Source organism: Ranitomeya variabilis, chromosome 3 (genome assembly GCF_051348905.1).
Source record: "Ranitomeya variabilis isolate aRanVar5 chromosome 3, aRanVar5.hap1, whole genome shotgun sequence".
Classification (NCBI taxonomy): Eukaryota; Metazoa; Chordata; class Amphibia; order Anura; family Dendrobatidae; genus Ranitomeya; species Ranitomeya variabilis.
This window is the reverse complement of record NC_135234.1, coordinates 471459221-471479600: the sequence shown is the minus strand read 5'-3', so window position 1 is coordinate 471479600 and position 20380 is coordinate 471459221. Positions and strand designations below refer to the sequence as shown.

Sequence of the window (20380 nt, the reverse complement as noted above, 5' to 3'; positions counted from 1 at the left end):
AATTTGCAAAAATGTCTACATATCTGTTTTTCTTCAGTCAAGATGGGGTGCAGAGTGTACATTAATGAGAAAAAAAATGAACTTTTTTTAATTTACCAAATGGCTGCAATGAAACAAAGCGTGAAAAATGTAAAGGGTCTGAATACTTTCCGTATCCACTGTATAAAAATTACAAGAATCCGATATGTAAGGGATGGTGCTGTATATAACAAGAGTGAACTATGTAATAAGGGATGGCGCTTTACATAAAGAGAGGGCACTGTGTAATAAGGGGTGGCAATATATATAATGAGAGGAGACTGTAAAAGAAAAAAATATATATTATCTGTAGCTTGGTCACCATAAAAGGAGGGGGCCCAGACACATTTCTTGCACAGGGGCCCCAAGCTGTCTGTGTCCGCCCCTGGCTTAATATACTTTTAGGAAGCAGAATAATAGTGCTTGTAAGGCCTCATTAAGATGTCACCCCCCTTCATGTACGAAAAAAAAAGGAACTGATTTCAGTGTTTTGGAAGAGTTTTCACCACCAGTGACTTTTTTAATTTATATTTTTTAAACAAGATAGAAAATTACTGATGGCGATAACTGATCCAAACACATGAAAATCAGCCTCTTATTTTCACATACACGGGAGGGAAATTGAAGCCTTCCAGACACTGTTATTCTGATCGGACCCCTTCGGACTTTTATCAGTTGTTTTTTTTTTAATAACTGCAGAGTTTGTCCCTTCCATTACAGTATAAATTGTCACACACAAAGTGAAGCCATTGCTGTCCGGGATCCCCACAGACTTGTGTGAGAGATCATGATCCATGACTCGGATCAATAAACAGATTATATAATAAATCTATATTTCCCCATGAATAGAACACATCCCCTCACAGCCTATACTACAGCTATAAAACATACGGATGCAATCAGATGTCAGAAGCCCAGGATGAGGATTCGGGAGAGAATTCATTCCCCACATTTGGGGCCGAGGAGCTGTTACTGAAGAGCTCATCACCCTGACAGGAAGTGGGGCTACAGGTGGGGTGAGGGGTCTTCCAGATTACCCTGAAGAGCTCATCACCCTGACAGGAAGTGGGGGCTACAGGTGGGGTGAGGGGTCTTCCAGATTACCCTGAAGAGCTCATCACCCTGACAGGAAGTGGGGGCTACAGGTGGGGTGAGGGGTCTTCCAGATTACCCTGAAGAGCTCATCACACTGACAGGAAGTGGGGGCTACAGGTGGGGTGAGGGGTCTTCCAGATTACCCTGAAGAGCTCATCACACTGACAGGAAGTGGGCATACAGGTGGGGTGAGGGGTCTTCCAGATAACCCTGAAGAGCTCATCACCCTGACAGGAAGTGGGGGCTACAGGTGGGGTGAGGGGTCTTCCAGATTACCCTGAAGAGCTCATCACACTGACAGGAAGTGGGGCTACAGGTGGGGTGAGGGGTCTTCCAGATAACCAGAGCTCATCACCCTGACAGGAAGTGGGGGCTACAGGTGGGGTGAGGGGTCTTCCAGATTACCCTGAAGAGCTCATCACACTGACAGGAAGTGGGGCTACAGGTGGGGTGAGGGGTCTTCCAGACAACCAGAGCTCATCACCCTGACAGGAAGTGGGGGCTACAGGTGGGGTGAGGGGTCTTCCAGATTACCCTGAACAGCTCATCACCCTGACAGGAAGTGGGGCTACAGGTGGGGTGAGGGGTCTTCCAGATTACTCTGAAGAGCTCATCACCCTGACAGGAAGTGGGGGCTACAGGTGGGGTGAGGGGTCTTCAAGATTACTCTGAAGAGCTCATCACCCTGACAGGAAGTGGGGGCTACAGGTGGGGTGAGGGGTCTTCCAGATTACCCTGAAGAGCTCATCACCCTGACAGGAAGTGGGGGCTACAGGTGGGGTGAGGGGTCTTCCAGATTACTCTGAAGAGCTCATCACCCTGACAGGAAGTGGGGGCTACAGGTGGGGTGAGGGGTCTTCCAGATTACCCTGAAGAGCTCATCACCCTGACAGGAAGTGGGGGCTACAGGTGGGGTGAGGGGTCTTCCAGATTACTCTGAAGAGCTCATCACACTGACAGGAAGTGGGGCTACAGGTGGGGTGAGGGGTCTTCCAGATTACCCTGAAGAGCTCATCACCCTGACAGGAAGTGGGGGCTACAGGTGGGGTGAGGGGTCTTCCAGATAACCCTGAAGAGCTCATCACCCTGACAGGAAGTGGGGATACAGGTGGGGTGAGGGGTCTTCCAGATTACCCTGAACAGCTCATCACCCTGACAGGAAGTGGGGCTACAGGTGGGGTGAGGGGTCTTCCAGATTACTCTGAAGAGCTCATCACCTTGACAGGAAGTGGGGGCTACAGGTGGGGTGAGGGGTCTTCCAGATTACTCTGAAGAGCTCATCACCCTGACAGGAAGTGGGGGCTACAGGTGGGGTGAGGGGTCTTCCAGATTACTCTGAAGAGCTCATCACCCTGACAGGAAGTGGGGCTACAGGTGGGGTGAGGGGTCTTCCAGATAACCAGAGCTCATCACCCTGACAGGAAGTGGGGGCTACAGGTGGGGTGAGGGGTCTTCCAGATTACCCTGAACAGCTCATCACCCTGACAGGAAGTGGGGCTACAGGTGGGGTGAGGGGTCTTCCAGATTACTCTGAAGAGCTCATCACCCTGACAGGAAGTGGGGGCTACAGGTGGGGTGAGGGGTCTTCCAGATAACACGACCACCCTGCTCCATATAAGCAGAGCACATAGATAATTTAGGCCTCTCTTACACAGGCAGCCAATCATTTTCATGGTCTGTTTGTAACTCACAGTTTCCCTGCAAGAACATTTCTGAAAAAAAGAAAGTGTTACCAATGTGAGACAAGGCCTTGAATGTTACCACGTGATTTCACTAAAGCTGTCTCTTGTCTATTTTTTCCTGCAGCTAGAGCGGCCTGTATAGAGAGCTGGAGCTTACTGGTATGTCAGCGCCACCTAGTGATAGGAAAGGTGTATAGATAGCGCTTAGCCGCCAGGATCCAAAATGGCTGACTGCTTATGTCGGAAATGAGTGGATGACGTATTAATTCGGGGACGGGCGGTGACACGAGAATCTAGGGAGCAGGCTTGTGTGTCGGCCAGGTGTGACGTGCTGTGATTCCCCGTGCTAGTGCCGGGATGGCGGTGTACCACGACGAGGTGGAGATCGAGGACTTCGAGTATGACGAGGACACCGAGACCTATTACTACCCGTGTCCGTGTGGTGACAGGTTCGCCATTACTAAGGTACGGTGCCGGCAGTGGCGCCGCTGTGTGGCCACATGGCATAGTGGCAGAGTCCTATAGGAATGTGTGAGTGGGCTCCTCCATGCACAGGGCTGCTCTCCTGTTTCCTTCTTCCTCTGTGACCTAGTTCTCCCCACCATGTGCCATCTTCCCATGTGCATGGAGAGGCGTAGGCTGCCATGCTGGCAATAAGCCATGGCATCACAGGGCGCGGTGCCGACTACACATTACTATATTCCCCAGCGACCGTGTCCTCACAATGGGAAAAGGGGCGATCTCGCTAGTGACCTTTGTCTCCAAGCCGCTAGCTGGCAGATAACTGTATAAATGCTGGGGGGCTTCTGGGACCCCACAGACTTAGAGAAAGGGGGTGTTGTGTGCCCCCCATGTGACTGGAGCGGTGGTGCTGGGCTACCTCCCTCAGTTGTATGGAAGCCGGAGTGTGCGTGCGTGCCCACTGCTGCCACAGACAATTGTACCACTGCGCCATTTCCAGCTCCAGAAAGATGGAGTAATTAAGGGGTCCGTCACCCCCAAAATGCATTTTAAATGGGCTATACAGTGTAGTAGGGGCCCCTGTAACAACCAGACGAGCACTGTACCCGTTACTGGGAAAATGCAAAGGAAGAGGAAAGGGGCCAGGGAGAACGGGGGCGACAGCGTACATGCCAGCAGGGTTCACGCAGTGCTCGCTCTGGGAAGGGAGGAAGGACCCCAATATGGAAATGATGAGGCAGAGCGGCCCCAAGGCCTCCTCATTTGCATATGAATATTTTCTCAGGTACTGTACTAGTCTGGTTGTCATCAGGGTTAAATCTCCTACAACACCCTAAAGCTTTAAGAAGCATTTTGGGGCTGGCTTAAATACTTGTGCAGTATTGTGTGCGACACTGGTCCCATCTATCAAGAAAAATGCAAATCCCTTCAATAGCAAATTATATTGCTTTAACCAGCTAAAATGTACTGATATCAAAGGGTTAATCTCAAGGTCTTAAATGGGAAGCATTGTGAAAACAAGCAACTTTGCAGTGTAATCCTCAGAATGAACAATGGAGGAGTTTTTTATGTAACTGTTTAATGCTCATTGCCTAGGTTACCAGCCACTGCTGCAGTCTACTAGAAGTGGCTGCTCTCTTAGGCTGGGAGTGTAGCGCTTACAAGCTTTTTCCTGTAGAGTTTGTAAGCGCTGCTGTGAAGATGTCTGGATTACCTGAGTGCACAGCTAGCTCCCCATCCCAGCCACAGAGTGTGGGACAGCGGTGCAACCATGCCACTGAACTGTGGAGGACACCACCCAGGTAGACAAGGAGGAAGGGGAGCTGAGACAACCACTCTAATGGAGCACTTTAGCTGTCCGGACACCCCTATACCACCACCAAGCCTTCATTACATTCTTTTTCTGCATTCTAACAAGCCCCTTTTTGCTGCTTAGCAATTGCTGACTAAATGTAAAGTTACCTTCAAACCCTGCTCTTGAGCTAAGTAAACTATTGGTGCCTAGTTGGGTTGGAGGGAGAGGTGAGGGTGTTGATTTCCATGGACTAATCTTCCCTCTCATCAAGTATGCACGCCCCTATGGGCATCATTGCTGCCGCTCCTTTGCAAATCTCTTCCCCCTCCCTGAGAATGCGCAATGGAGTCCTGTGTACGCTCCCAGCTTCATCGCCCCACTGCACATGTAGGCAACAGTGACGCGGGTTTCACCCATGCTTACATGATGACTAGTCACTCTGATATACATAGCAGGCCTGCAGGGTTAGCAGCTAATTTTATATTTATTCAGCAATCGCTAAGCCTCAAAAAAGGGCCTGATAGAATGCAGGGAAATGGTGGTGGTTTAGGGGGGCTAGGCCTTTATCAGACATTGTCCACTATGCTTCTTTAATAATAAAAATGGGCCTATGGTGGTATTTACATATAAAAAGGAGTATCAGCCTCCTAGTGCCCGCTGCCTGTTTTCCATGCAGGTGTCTTGGCTTTCTCTTTTTGCTGGGGACCTCAGTTGACCCCTGCTGTTGATCTGTGACCCCTATTTACTTGTTATATTTGGTATCTTGCGATTGTGTTGTTTATCTGTTCATTTACTTCATGTATTGTGTGCCTTTTCTGCATGTCGTAGTATTAGTGACAGTTGAGTCTATCATTTTGGGTATTTTAGGAAGATCTGGAAAATGGAGAAGAAGTTGCGACTTGTCCGAGCTGTTCGTTACTTGTGAGAGTTATCTATGACAAGGTGAGTTCGGTCACTTTCTACAGTGAGGTGGGACCCTCTATCCTCAGAGGGAGTGATCTCTTCTGTTTCACAGACACCACACCGACTGTACATTTTTGTTGAAGGATAATTATAGGAAATGCTTCAGTCCATCCTGTGCCTTGGCAGCGGTATCTTGAGGGCAGTGAAATGGTGAGACATCACAGGAACCTGCACCTGCTGCCATTTCTTTCTGCTTCTATTGCCCTTGCCATTTAAGTGACCAAAGTCTGGAATGTGCTGAAACGTTCATTATAATTATTTTCCAATACAATATACAATTGATATCTGAGATGAGTCTTCTATATACAGTGGGTACGGAAAGTATTCAGACCCCTTTAAATTTTTTATGCTTTGTTTCATTGTAGCCATTTGGTAAATTCAAAAATATCACATGGTCATAAGTATTAAAGACTCTTCGTTCAGACACTCGTATTTTAGTCACATGCTGTCCATTTCCTTGTGATCCTCCTTGAGATGGTTCTACTCCTTCATTGGAGTCCAGCTGTGTTTAATTAAACTGATAGGATTTGATTTGGAAATGCAAACACCTGTCTATATAAGACCTCACAGCTCACAGTGAATGTCAGACCAAATGAGAATCATGAGGTCAAAGGAACTGGCCAAGAAGCTCAGAGACAGAATTGTGGCAAGGCACAGATCTGTCCTAGTTTACAACAGAATTTCTGCAGTACTCAAGATTCCTAAGAGCACAGTGGCCTCCATAATCCATAAATGGAAGAAGTTTGGGACCACCAGAAGTCTTCCTAGACCTGGCCATCCAGCCAAACTGAGCAATCGTGGAAGAAGAGCCTTGGTGAAGAAGAACACCAAGAGCACTGTGGCTGAGCTCCAGAGATGCAGTAGGGAGATGGGAGAAAATTCCACAAAGTCAACTATCACTGCAGCCCTCCACCAGTTGGGCCTTTATGGCAGAGTGGCCTGAAGGAAGCCTCTCCTCAGTGCAAGAGATCTGAAAGCCCGCAAGGAGTTTGCTAAAAAACACATGAAGGATTCCCAGACTGTGAGAAATAAGATTCTCTGGTCTGATGAGATGAAAGACCTTTTTGGTGATATTTCTAAGCAGTATGTGTGCAGAAAACCAGGCACTGCTCATCACCTGCCCAATACAATCCCAACAGTGAAACATGGTGGTGGCAGCTTCATGCTATGGGGGTGTTTTTCAGCTGCAGGGACAGGATGACTGGTTGCCATTAAAGGAAACATGAATGCGGCCAAGTACAGAGATATGCTGGATGAAAACCTCTTCCAGAGTGCTCTGGACCTCAGACTTGGCCGAAGGTTCACCTTCCAACAAGACACTGACCCTAAGCACACAGCTAAAATAATAAAGGAGTGGCTTCAGAACTACTTTGTGACCATTCTTGACTGGCCCAGCCAGAGCCCTGACCTAAACCCAAATGAGCATCTCTGGAGAGACCTGAAAATGGCTGCCCACCAACATTCACCATCCAACCTGACGGAACTGGAGAGGATCTGAAAGAAAGAATGGCAGAGGATCCCCAAATTCTGGTGTGAAAAGCTTGTTGAATCATTCCCAAGAAGACTTATGGCTGTACTAGCTCAAAAGGGTGCATCTACCCAATACTGAGCAAAGGGTCTGAATACTTATGACTCTGTGATATTACAGTTTTTCTTTTTTAATAAATTTGCAAAAATTACTACATTTGTGTTTTTTGTTTTCAGTCAAGATGGGGTGCAGAGTGTACATTATTGAGAAAAAAAATGAACTTTTTTGAATTTACCAAATGGCTGCAATGAAACAGAGTGAAAAGCTTAAAGGGAACCTGTCACCCCGTTTTTTCCGTATGAGATAAAAATACTGTTAAATAGGGCCTGAGCTGTGCATTACAATAGTGTATTTTGTGGACCCCGATTCCCCACCTATGCTGCCGAAATACGTTACCAAAGTCGCCGTTTTCGCCTGTCAATCAGGCTGGTCTGGTCAGATGGGCGTGGTGACATCGCTGTTTCTTCCCCCAGATCTTGCTTAGTTTTCCGTTGGTGGCGTAGTGGTTTGCGCATGCCCAAGTCCTGAATCCACTGCACAGGGAGGGGAGGGAAAAGAGCGCGATCTGCGCTATTCCCCTGGTGATCGGTGGGGGCGGCCATCTTCCTGTGGCCGCGCGTGCGCAGATGGAGCGCTCTGCTGCCCGGGGCTTCAGGAAAATGGCCACGGGATGCCGCGCGTGCGCAGATGGAGATCGCGGCGGCCATTTTCCTGAAGCAGAGTTCGCATCTCGGCTTCAGGAAAATGGCCGCCGCGATCTCCATCTGCGCACGTGCGGCCTCCCGCAGCCATTTTCCTGAAGCCCCGGGCAGCAGAGCGCTCCATCTGCGCACGCGCGGCCACAGGAAGATGGCCGCCCCCACCGATCACCAGGGGAATAGCGCAGATCGCGCTCTTTTTCCTCCCCTGTGCAGTGGATTCGGGACTTGGGCATGCGCAAACCACTACGCCACCAACGGAAAACTAAGCAAGATCTGGTGGAAGAAACAGCGATGTCACCACGCCCATCTGACCAGACCAGCCTGATTGACAGGCGAAAACGGCGACTTTGGTAACGTATTTCGGCAGCATAGGTGGGGAATCGGGGTTCACAAAATACACTATTGTAAAGCACAGCTCAGGCCCTATTTAACAGTATTTTTATCTCATACGGAAAAAACGGGGTGACAGGTTCCCTTTAAAGGGGTCTGAATACTTTCTGTACCCACTGTAGATAAAAACATTCTGAAGTGCCACACATATTCTTGCCTTTGATGTATTGTGGATTTCCGTATCCTTCCAATGACGGATGTGCCAATGTACCAGAATTATGAATAACATTAACTGCTCATAAGAGAATACTGGGCATAATCGTAGCACAGAGCAAGAATGGGTTAACTAGGTAAGCTGCAATTTCTCACACAAGCCTGGTGCTTTTATTTTGGATGGGATTGTCCAGGATTAGAGAGAACCTAGCTGCTTTTCTTCCTGAGTCAGCACTACTATTGTTCATGGTTTTTGTGTGGTAATACAGCTGTGTGAACAGTGAGGAGCAGCAGCACAAAGCACAACCTCTGGACTGTATGTGTTGGTATAAACGCAGCCATTTCTGACCACTTACAACTTGTTCTCATTTAGTCACATACAACCCATTTAACAACATTATAAGCATTTTCTACTGGTATCATTTTATTAAAGGCCATTTCCTTTTATTCCAGGATGAATTCATGAAGGGAGAGGTGGTTCCAGAACCTGCGTCCAGCACAAATGAACTCTTAAAGTGCTGACCCTCATCATAGAACAATTTCTACAGAAACACCGTTTTTTTTTATCTGTTTGGTGGCAATATCTGCACTTTCTGCTTTAAGTCGGATCACCACTCCAGAGACTTCTTTCTTTCTTTCCAACTTTTCTTAAGACTTTCTGTGGGGATTTTGTTTGTTTAAACAAAATTGAACTTTTAACTACATTTGAGGGGGAATATGGAAATGCTTTACATGATATGAGGTCGGTTCTACCTTTTGTTGAATTCCTGAACAATGACATGTTATACGGGGACGTCATTTAATGCTGCTTCTGCTTGGTCTGGATTTACATACAGCACAAACCATAATATTAGATGCAATTATTTATTTGAATAAAAAATGTATTTTTACTGGCATGTATGAGGCCTGAATTGTGTTTTCCACAATGCACAAATGTTACCGTATTTTTCGGACTATTAGACGCACCAGACCATAAGACGCACCCCAAATTTTCAGAATATAAATAAGGAAAAAAAAAATAATGTTTCAAATGGGGGTACGTCTTACAGTCCAAATTCAGCTTACCAGTGAAGGGATCGGTACAGGTGGAGGAGTGGTCACTGGGGTCTTTCGGTGGTCCAGGCTGGTGCCTTGGCCTCCAGGAAATCCCATCCCAGGCTGGTGCGGTGCTCTGTGCTTGGGCAGGGGTGGAGGCTCTGTGTTCCAGGGCAGGGGCTGTGTTCCGGGGCAGGGGCAGCGGCTCTCTGGGCTTTGTGGGGGCTCTGACGGCATTTTGTCAAAGCCCGGAGGCCTCCCGCTCATCCGTTAATGGCATGTTGCGGTGGCCTCCGGGAACATGGGCGCCGGGAAAATGGCCGCTGGGCTGGCGCACACTCAGATTCAGATCTTGTTGCCGAGATCTCGCCACGAGATCTCGGGAGACGAGATCTCGTTGACGAGATTTGAATCTGAGCGTGCGCAGGCCCGGCGGTCATTTTCCCGGCGCCCATGTTCCCAGAGGCCACCGCAACATGCCATTAACAGATGAGCGGGGGGCCTCCGGGCTTTGACGAAATGCCGTCGGAGCCCAGAGAGCCGCTGCCACAGCCCCGCAGCACAGCCCCTGCCCGCAGCACAGCCACAGCCGCACCAGCATGGGAAGGGAGGCTGCATCGGGACCGCCGCCGCTGCTACTGCCGTATGATTTGTAAGTATATTGCGACTATAAGACGCACCCCCATTTTCCCCTAACGTTTTTGGGGGAAAAAAGTGCGTCTTGTAGTCCGAAAACTACGATACATTTCTTTACTGGGAAACAAGAAGTACCGTTTCTCCTTGCGGAGAGTGACATAAGCATGTTGAGGTGAGGAGACTTATTGCCGCAATGCTCCTCTGGGAAATATGCAAATTGTCTCTTCAGTGAGGAAGAGGACTAGAACTCTAGTGCCACCTATTGGAAGTAGCAATCCTAACAGTCAATGTCGACCCAGTACCCCGAAACACAGTGGCTGCAAATTGAGATTCTGGTTTGGCTATTATCCTAAGTCATGTGACAAGGCTCGTTAAAGGGTCGACATTGACTGTTAGGATTGCTACTTCCAATAGGTGGCACTAGAGTTCTAGTCCTCTTCCTCTCTGAAGAGACAATTTGCACATTTCTTTACTGGCAATGCCACAGATCTGCTGTAGAGATTTCTCTTCTTGTGCTATTCATCTGAACAGGTCTGTCATAAATCCATCCACATGGGGTAGAAACTGCCCATTTCACGTACTTGGAACTTCTCTTCATTCAGCTGCATATTGACTTCGAGCAAACAGATGGGGGACGAGAGGGGGACACTATATGGCCTTTATATTTGGGGCTTTCCTGTTATACACGATAAACACAATGTGAACAGCTTTGACCCCCTAACAACTACTTAAATAATAAGGTCAAAGCACACCCCAGCGTCAGAAATTCAGGTCGGAATTTACCGACCCTAGTGTTGCGATCACCGTTATTCACGTAATAATGGCAACTGCAAAAAAAAGTCCAATTTTCCTATTTTATTTCTCCTCTGAGGAGAGAGAAATTAGGTCCCCCGAGCCTCCCCAGTAACTCTGGTGTCCCTCGACCCTACTGCATCCCCGGTGATGTCCCCTGGCTGCCGGCATCATCTTCTTGAAAGAAAATGGCGGGCGCATGCGCAGTGCGCCCTCTGAGATCTCCGGATGTCACCCGGTAACAATAGGAAATTTTCTCCTATTGGTTCATTTTGATCACTGTGATTAAAATAAAAAAAAATTGTAAATCTATCCCACCTTTATCACCCCCTTAGATAAAAAAAAAATTTTTAATTTATTTCCATTTTTCCGTTAGGGTTGTGGCTATTGCTACGTCTGGGGCTAAAGCTAGGGTTGGGGCTAGGGGTGTGTTGGGGTTAGAGTTAGAATTGGGGGGTTTCCACTATTTAGGTCCATCAGGGGGTCTCCAAACATGACATGGCGCTCGTCATTGATTCCCACCAACTTTGCGTTCAAAAAGTCAAACGTTGCTCCCTCCCTTCTGAGCCCTGCCATGCGCCCAAATAGTGGATTTTTTACTCTTCGCCACGACAGCACCCCACTGGAGAGAGGGATCCGCCCCGCAGGAACAGGAAACCTATTGAGAAATAAAAGGGGGCGGTCCGCCTCTCCTCCTCAGTTTAGGTTTCCTGTTCCTGCGGGAACGACAGGATTTCTATGAAGAGAATACCTGGGCATGCACGCCGCCTGTGCAGTATCTTTGAGAACGGCAGGGGCTGCAGTCCAGAGGCAGCGTCGGGGGAGATCCGTTTGACGGCTCCCTCCTCGCCTGACAGAAGCCCCGGATGATGTCCTGGTCCGGGTGAGGCCGCCGGGCATCATTTCCGAAAGCGGGTGGCAGAAGCAGGCGCCGGAATCCTCGCCGATCAGGTGAGGACAGCGTTCCGGAAGTAGGTCCGAGGCTGGATAAGCCCGGACTGCGCACGCGCCGACCACCACCAATGATTCACCCGGAAGTATACTAGAACTTCCGGAGTGTCCGAGCTGCGGCCAGCAGGCGGGGGGGAGGCGCGGCCCTTGCGCATGCGCAATACGGAGGACGCCTAGGCGCCATATATAAATCAAAACAGCACCATTATTTGGCGATGCAAGATGTCATCCCCAGGTGCCATGGACCCTGAAACAGGAGACCAAGTACCCCCCGCCAAGGATCGTCCCAGCAAAGGATCTTCAGACACCGGTCATAAGAGCGGCTCGGTGGTCAGATCCAGGACAGGATCTCGGGCTTCTGATCCGGTATTTTCAGCTTCACTGGGTGAGTGTGAGTGACTCTACCTATTAAGCTAATGCTATTTCCCCTCTCTCTCTCTCTTCCTCCTTCTCTCGTCAGCACACCTCGGGTCAGGTTAAAAAGCGACAAAAAACAAAACATAGGGAATGCGCTTTATGTAGCCAGCCCCTACCCGACTCATACCCCAAAAGGCTCTGCCAGGACTGCATAACCGAAACCACACAAGGAGCGGCAATGTCCGTTACGGACCTGCGTACCATTATAAGGGAAGAATTAAGAGCTATGTCCCAAGATAAGCCTCCTAAAACCAAACCTAAAATACCAACACCCTTGTCAGATTCAGATAGTGACCAGGTTGTATGTTCAGACGCCTCCCTATCATCATCATCATCATCTTCATCGTCTGAAATTGAGGGACGTCCTTGTTTCCCAGTGGAGAGTGTGGACAATTTAGTAAAATCTATACGAGACACTATGGGGTGTGAAGAGTCCAAAGGGGCACAAACCACGCAGGACATAATGTTTGCGGGTTTGGCGGAGAGAAAAAGGAGATGCTTTCCGGTCATACCAGCAGTAAAAGCATTAGTAAAAAGGGAATGGGAAAAGCAGGATCAGAGAAGCTTTCTACCCTCGTCGTCAAAACGTAAATACCCGTTTAGTGACGACGAACTTCTTACATGGACAAAAGTCCCTAAAGTTGACGCAGCTGTAGCCTCTACCTCGAAGCAGTCAACCTTACCTGTAGAAGATGCGGGACTGCTCTCTGACCCTCTGGATCGTAAAGCCGAGTCCTCCCTTAAAAGATCCTGGGAGGCAACTACAGGAATATTTAAGCCAGCAGTCGCAAGCACTTGCACGGCCAGATCGATGCTCATATGGATCGATCAACTGGACCAGCAAATTGAGAATAAAATCTCAAGAGATAAATTACGGGCAGCTATCCCCCTGATACGGGGCGCAGCAGCCTTTATGGCAGACGCATCCGCGGACACCCTTCGGTTAGCGGCAAGATCTGCAGGTCTGGTAAACAACGCAAGGCGTGCACTATGGATGAAAAGCTGGAAAGGCGATGCGCAATCAAAATCTAAAATATGCGCCATCCCATGTGAGGGAGGGCCTTTAAAAGGAGACCGTTTGGCAAAAGAAGGCAAACGGATAGGTCTACAACATGGACCGCTAAAGACGACAAGCAGAGAGGTGAGGTACCATGTTTAGAAGACCCAACCCCCCAAAAGACAACAAATACTGAGGATATACCAGTAGGGGGCAGACTTAAATTTTTCGCCACTCAATGGGAAAAAATAACATCTAGCTCGTGGGTTTTAAATATCATCCGAGATGGAATCAAATTAAAATTCTCTCGTGTTCCCCACGAGTCTTATATTATAACATCTCTCAGCTCGCCTATACAGCAACAGGCACTAGAGCTTGAGATTCAAACCCTATTATCAAAACGGGTCTTAGTCCAAGTTCTGGTGGGACAGGAGGGTAGGGGATTCTACTCTCCCCTATTCCTAATTTCTAAACCCGACGGCTCCTTTAGGACAATTATAAACCTTAAAAAACTCAACTCATTTATCGAAAATTATACTTTTAAAATGGAATCCATTAGATCCACCATAAAGCTCCTCTTCCCAAACTGTATGATGGGGGGCATTGATCTAAAAGATGCATATTATCATATCCCTATTCATAACAGATACCAGAAATTCCTCAGGGTGGCAGTAAAAATCAACAACGAGGTTCATCATTTCCAATATGTGGCCCTGCCCTTCGGCCTCTCAACAGCGCCGAGGATCTTCACCAAGATAATGCTAGAGGTGATGGCCTACCTTCGCCAGAAGGAAACCTTAATTGTGCCCTATCTGGATGACTTTCTGGTAATAGGAAATTCAGCTACTCAATGTACCGACAGTTTAGCTCACACAATTTCCTCTCTACAGGGCCTGGGCTGGATAATCAATACCGACAAATCCAGACTCACTCCACTTTCCCGTCAAGCATTCTTGGGGTTCCATTTAGACTCTATATCTCAAAAGTGTCTTCTGCCACAGGTAAAAATTCCGCTGATCAGACACAAAGTCCTAGCCGCAATAAACAATCCACGTATATCCCTAAGACAGGCTATGTCATTATTAGGGTCTCTTATCTCTTGTATACCTGCAGTAAGATGGGCTCAACACCACACTAGAACACTGCAACATCAAGTTTTACAAGAGGATAAACGGTTATTGGGTCACCTAAATGCAAAAATAACCTTGTCTCAGGAGGTTTTAACATCCTTAGAGTGGTGGCTAGACTCAAACCATTTGATGAGTGGGGTTCCATGGGTAATAACGCCATCTCATACCATAACCACTGACGCCAGTCCTCATGGATGGGGCGCTCATATGGGGAATGATTATTGCCAGGGATCATGGAGCATAGAGGAAAGCTGCAGCTCCTCTAACTTCAAAGAACTAAATGCTGTAAAGTACGCCTTATACCATTTCCTCCCACAGCTTCGGGGGAAAGACGTCAGAGTCCTGTCCGACAACACCACCACCGTGGCGTATCTAAACCGTCAAGGAGGTACGCGATCAGAGACTCTGATGTCTTCTGCTACGGAAATTTTAAATCTAGCAGAAAGTCATCTAGCATCCCTTACTGCACTGCACATAAGAGGAGCAAACAACCAGCAGGCGGACTTTCTAAGTCGACACACCCTAAGACAAGGAGAGTGGTGTCTAAACCAGCAAATTTTCCTGAACATAGTATCTCTTTGGGGCCGTCCTCAGATAGATCTCTTCGCCACAAGGAGAAACAGAAAAGTTCAGAGATTCGCCTCCCTATCTCCAGCGGATCATCCGGACATTCTGGACGCTCTCCAAGCCCCCTGGCAGTTCAGTCTGGCGTACGCATTTCCTCCGATCATATTGCTACCTCAAGTTATACGCAAGATCAGAGAAGAAGGAGCGAGAATCGTTCTAATAGCTCCATTCTGGCCCAAGAGACCATGGTTTTCATGGCTACAGACCATGTCGGTCTCAGATCCTTGGGTCCTCCCCTCAACGCCCAATCTTCTCTTCCAAGGTCCGTTTTTCCACCCTCAGGTGGACAATCTTCACCTGACGGCCTGGAACTTGAGAGGCAGATGCTAAGATCAAGAGGGTTCTCGGGGGGTTTGGTTGATACACTTCTCCATAGTAGGAAACCCTCCACAACAAAGATCTATACGAGAGTATGGAAAAAATTCCTACAATTCCATACATCTACCAACACGTCAGAAATTCCTATATATTCTATCCTGGAATTTCTTCAAAAAGGGAGAGAACTGGGTCTAACTGTAAACACCTTAAAGGTTCATGTATCAGCACTAGGAGCCCTCTATGGCTATAACATTGCGGGGGATAGATGGGTGTTGTGAATTTGGATTCTGGGCTCCCCCGGTGGCCGCTTGTGGAATTGGACTTGTCATCCTCTTTCCTGTTTCACCTGGTTCCATCAGTAGTGGGTGTCGCTATTTAAGCTCATTTCTCTGGTGGTTTCTTGCCGGTCAACAATGTTATCTGATGCCTCTCAGTGCTTGTTCCTGCTTCTAGACAACTACTAGATAAGTTGGACTTTTGTCCATGTTTTGTTTTGCCTATTTGTTCCAGTTCACAGCTGAAGTTTTGTTACTGTGTCTGGAAAGCTCTCGTTGATCAGGGATTGCTACTCTGGCGTTATGAGTTAATGCCAGAGTTTAAGGTAATCTCTGGATGGTGTTTTGTTAGTGTTTTTCTGCTGACCATGAAAGTATACTATCTGTCTTCTGCTATCTAGTAAGCGGACCTCAAATTTGCTAAGACTATTTTCCTGCTGCGTTTGTTGTTTCATCTGAACTCACCGTCATTATATGTGGGGGGCTACTGTCTTCTTTGGAATATTTCTCTAGAGGTGAGCCAGGTCTTATATTTCCCTCTGCTAGCTATTTAGGTCTTAGGCCAGAGCTGGGCATCTAGCGATAAATAGGAAATGCTACCTGGCTATTTCTAGTTGCGCGGCAGGCTTAGTTCATGGTCAGTATAGTTCCATCTTCCGAGAGCTTGTCCCTCTATAGGCTTGCTATGATCTCTGCCTGCAGAGATCATGACAGTTTGACCGGCCCGTAAAGTGTTAAAGACCCAGGTTGAGAAAGGAGAGTTATAAGAAGTCTGCTGGAATTTTTTTTTTTTTTTTTTTTCCTCCAGTCTGCCTTGCTGCAGTCTTTTTTCTCTCTCTCCTCCTAATCTCTGTATGCTCTGTGTGCACCTGACAATAATGGATCTCCAGAGTGTAACTGCGGGTTTGAATAATCTCATCACGAAAGTACAAAATTTACAAGATTTTGTGGTACATGCTCCGGTATCTGAGCCGAGAATTCCTTTGCCGGAGTTCTTCACAGGGAATAGAGCTAGCTTCCAGAATTTCCGAAATAATTGTAAGCTTTATTTGTCCCTGAAGTCTCGTTCAGCTGGAGACCCTGCTCAGCAGGTTAGGATTGTGATTTCCTTGCTCAGGGGTGACCCTCAAGATTGGGCCTTCTCATTGCCAGCAGGGGATCCTGCGTTACGCGATGTGGATGCGTTTTTTCTGGCCTTGGGCTTGCTTTATGAGGAACCTCATTTGGAACTTCAGGCAGAAAAAACTTTGATGGCACTATCTCAGGGGCAAGACGAAGCTGAAGTTTTCTGCCAAAAATTCCGTAAATGGTCTGTGCTTACTCAGTGGAATGAGTGCGCCTTGGCGGCAACTTTCAGAGAGGGTCTCTCTGATGCCGTTAAGGATGTTATGGTGGGGTTCCCTTTGCCTGCAGGTCTGAATGAGTCCATGACAATGGCTATTCAGATTGATAGGCGTCTGCGGGAGCGCAAACCGGTGCACCATCTGGCGGTGTCTATGGAAAAGACGCCAGAAAGTATGCAGTGTGATAGAATTCTGTCCAGGAGCGAGCGACAGAATTTTAGACGGAAGAATGGATTGTGTTTCTATTGTGGGGATTCTACTCATGTTATATCAGCATGCTCTAGGCGTACAAAGAAGCTTGATAAGTCTGTTTCCATTGGCACCATTCAGTCTAAGTTTATTTTGTCTGTAACCCTGATTTGTTCTTTGTCATCCATTGCCACGGACGCCTATGTTGACTCTGGCGCCGCTCTGAGTCTTATGGATTGGTCCTTTGCCAATCGTTGTGGTTTTGATTTAGAGCCTTTGGAGACTCTTATTCCTCTGAAGGGGATTGACTCCACCCCATTGGCTAATAATAAACCACAATACTGGACACAAGTAACCATGCGTATCAATCCGGATCACCAGGAGATTATTCGTTTCCTGGTGCTGTATAATTTACATGACGATTTGGTACTGGGATTGCCATGGTTGCAGTCTCACAACCCAGTCTTGGACTGGAGAGCAATGTCTGTGTTGAGCTGGGGATGTAAGGGTATTCATGGGGACGTACCTTTGGTTTCTATTTCGTCGTCCATTCCCTCTGAAGTCCCTGAGTTCCTCTCTGATTATCAAGACGTCTTTGACGAACCCAAGCTTGGGTCGTTACCTCCGCACCGTGAGTGCGATTGTGCCATAGATTTGATACCGGGTTGTAAATATCCAAAGGGTCGTTTGTTTAATTTGTCTGTGCCGGAACATGCTGCTATGCGGGAATATATAAAGGAGTCTTTGGAAAAGGGACATATTCGTCCATCTTCTTCTCCCTTGGGAGCTGGGTTTTTCTTTGTCTCAAAAAAAGACGGCTCTTTGAGACCATGTATTGATTATCGGCTTCTGAATAAGATCACTGTTAAGTATCAATACCCATTGCCATTGCTTACTGATTTGTTTGCTCGTATAGAGGGTGCTAAGTGGTTCTCTAAAATTGATCTTCGTGGGGCGTATAATTTGGTGCGGATCAGGCAGGGGGATGAGTGGAAGACCGCATTTAATACGCCCGAGGGCCACTTTGAGTATTTGGTCATGCCTTTTGGTCTTTCTAATGCCCCTTCAGTTTTCCAGTCTTTTATGCATGATATTTTCCGCGATTTTCTGGATAAATTTATGATAATATATCTGGATGATATTCTGATTTTTTCTGATGACTGGGACTCTCATGTCCAGCAGGTCAGGAGAGTTTTTCAGGTTCTGCGGTCTAATTCTTTATGTGTGAAGGGGTCTAAGTGCGTTTTTGGGGTCCAGAAAATTTCCTTTTTGGGGTATATTTTTTCTCCCTCTTCCATTGAGATGGATCCCGTCAAGGTGCAAGCTATTTGTGACTGGACTCGGCCCTCCTCTCTTAAGGGTCTTCAGAGATTTTTGGGCTTTGCCAACTTTTACCGCCGATTTATTGCTGGTTTTTCGGATGTCGTTAAACCACTGACTGATTTGACCAGACAAGGCGCTGATGTTGCTAATTGGTCCCCTCATGCTGTAGAGGCCTTTCAGGAGCTTAAGCGCCGTTTTGCCTCTGCCCCTGTGTTGCGTCAGCCTGATGTGAATCTGCCTTTTCAGGTTGAGGTTGACGCTTCGGAGATCGGAGCTGGGGCAGTGTTGTCGCAGAAAGGTTCCGACTGCTCCGTCATTAGGCCTTGTGCCTTCTTTTCTCGCAAATTTTCGCCCGCAGAGCGGAATTATGATGTTGGGAATCGGGAGCTTTTGGCCATGAAGTGGGCGTTTGAGGAGTGGCGCCATTGGCTCGAGGGGGCTAGGCATCAGGTGGTGGTATTGACTGACCACAAAAATTTGATTTATCTTGAGACTGCCAGACGCCTGAATCCTAGACAGGCGCGCTGGTCTTTATTTTTTTCTCGCTTTAATTTTGTGGTGTCATACCTACCGGGTTCTAAGAATGTTAAGGCAGATGCCCTTTCTAGGAGTTTTGACCCGGACTCTCCTGGTAATTCTGAACCCACAGGTATCCTTAGGGAGGGAGTAATTTTGTCGGCCGTTTCTCCTGATCTGCGGCGGTCCTTGCAAGAGTTTCAGGCGGATAGACCGGATCGTTGTCCGCCTGATAGACTGTTTGTTCCGGATGATTGGACCAGCAGAGTCATCTCTGAGGTACATTCTTCTGCATTGGCAGGTCATTCCGGAATTTTTGGTACCAGGGATTTGGTGGCAAGATCCTTCTGGTGGCCTTCCCTGTCACGAGATGTGCGAGTCTTTGTGCAGTCATGTGACGTTTGTGCTCGGGCCAAGTCTTGTAGTTCTCGGGCTAGCGGACTGCTGTTGCCCTTGCCTATTCCTAAGAGGCCTTGGACACACATCTCGATGGATTTTATTTCAGATCTGCCTGTTTCCCAGAAGATGTCTGTCATCTGGGTGGTCTGTGACCGTTTCTCTAAAATGGTCCATTTGGTTCCTCTGCCCAAGTTGCCTTCTTCTTCTGAGTTGGTTCCTCTGTTTTTTCAGAATGTTGTCCGATTGCACGGTATTCCTGAGAATATTGTTTCTGACAGAGGTACCCAATTTGTGTCTAGATTTTGGCGGGCATTCTGTGCTAGGATGGGCATAGATTTGTCTTTTTCATCTGCTTTTCACCCTCAGACTAATGGCCAGACCGAGCGGACTAATCAGACCCTTGAGACATATCTGAGGTGTTTTGTCTCTGCTGACCAGGATGATTGGGTTGCTTTTTTGCCATTGGCAGAGTTCGCCCTCAATAATCGGGCCAGTTCTTCCACCTTGGTGTCCCCGTTTTTCTGTAATTCGGGGTTTCACCCTCGATTTTCCTCCGGTCAGGTGGAATCCTCGGATTGTCCTGGAGTGGATGCGGTGGTGGAGAGATTGCATCACATCTGGGGGCAGGTTATGGACAATTTGAAGTTGTCCCAGGAGAAGACTCAGCGTTTTGCCAACCGTCATCGTCGTGTTGGTTCTCGGCTTTGTGTTGGAGATTTAGTGTGGTTGTCTTCTCGTTTTGTCCCTATGAGGGTCTCTTCTCCTAAGTTTAAACCTCGGTTCATCGGCCCTTATAGAATATTGGAGATTCTTAATCCTGTTTCTTTCCGTTTGGACCTCCCTGCGTCCTTTTCCATTCATAACGTTTTTCATCGGTCGTTATTGCGCAGGTATGAGGTACCTGTTGTACCTTCAGTTGAGCCTCCTGCTCCGGTGTTGGTTGAGGGTGAGTTGGAGTACGTTGTGGAGAAAATTTTGGACTCTCGTGTTTCCAGACGGAAACTCCAGTATCTGGTCAACTGGAAGGGTTACGGCCAGGAGGATAATTCTTGGGTCAATGCATCTGATGTTCATGCTTCTGATCTTGTTCGTGCCTTCCATAGGGCTCATCCTGGTCGCCCTGGTGGATCTGGTGAGGGTTCGGTG

The 20380-nt window shown here is 47.7% G+C and overlaps 1 protein-coding gene across 1 annotated transcript; it reads left to right on the top strand.

Moving 5' to 3' along the window:
• The first annotated feature begins 2933 nt into the window (after nucleotides 1-2933).
• On the top strand, nucleotides 2934-9180 carry DPH3 (diphthamide biosynthesis 3). Its single transcript, XM_077299668.1, has 3 exons — nucleotides 2934-3260; nucleotides 5419-5493; nucleotides 8740-9180. The coding sequence occupies exons 1-3, from the start codon at nucleotides 3153-3155 to the stop codon at nucleotides 8806-8808; spliced, it is 252 nt and encodes an 83-aa protein (XP_077155783.1). The 5' UTR covers nucleotides 2934-3152; the 3' UTR covers nucleotides 8809-9180.
• Nucleotides 9181-20380: the final 11200 nt, after the last annotated feature.

What these genes read in the sequence shown, in the direction of transcription:
- DPH3 (XM_077299668.1), top strand. Translation starts at nt 3,153, where the DNA reads ATGGCGGTGTACCACGACGAGGTGGAGATCGAGGACTTCGAGTATGAC. An exon ending in ACAGGTTCGCCATTACTAAG is followed by an intron (nt 3,261 to 5,418) that starts GTACGGTGCCGG and finishes TGGGTATTTTAG; the next exon opens with GAAGATCTGGAAAATGGAGA. An exon ending in TGAGAGTTATCTATGACAAG is followed by an intron (nt 5,494 to 8,739) that starts GTGAGTTCGGTC and finishes CTTTTATTCCAG; the next exon opens with GATGAATTCATGAAGGGAGA.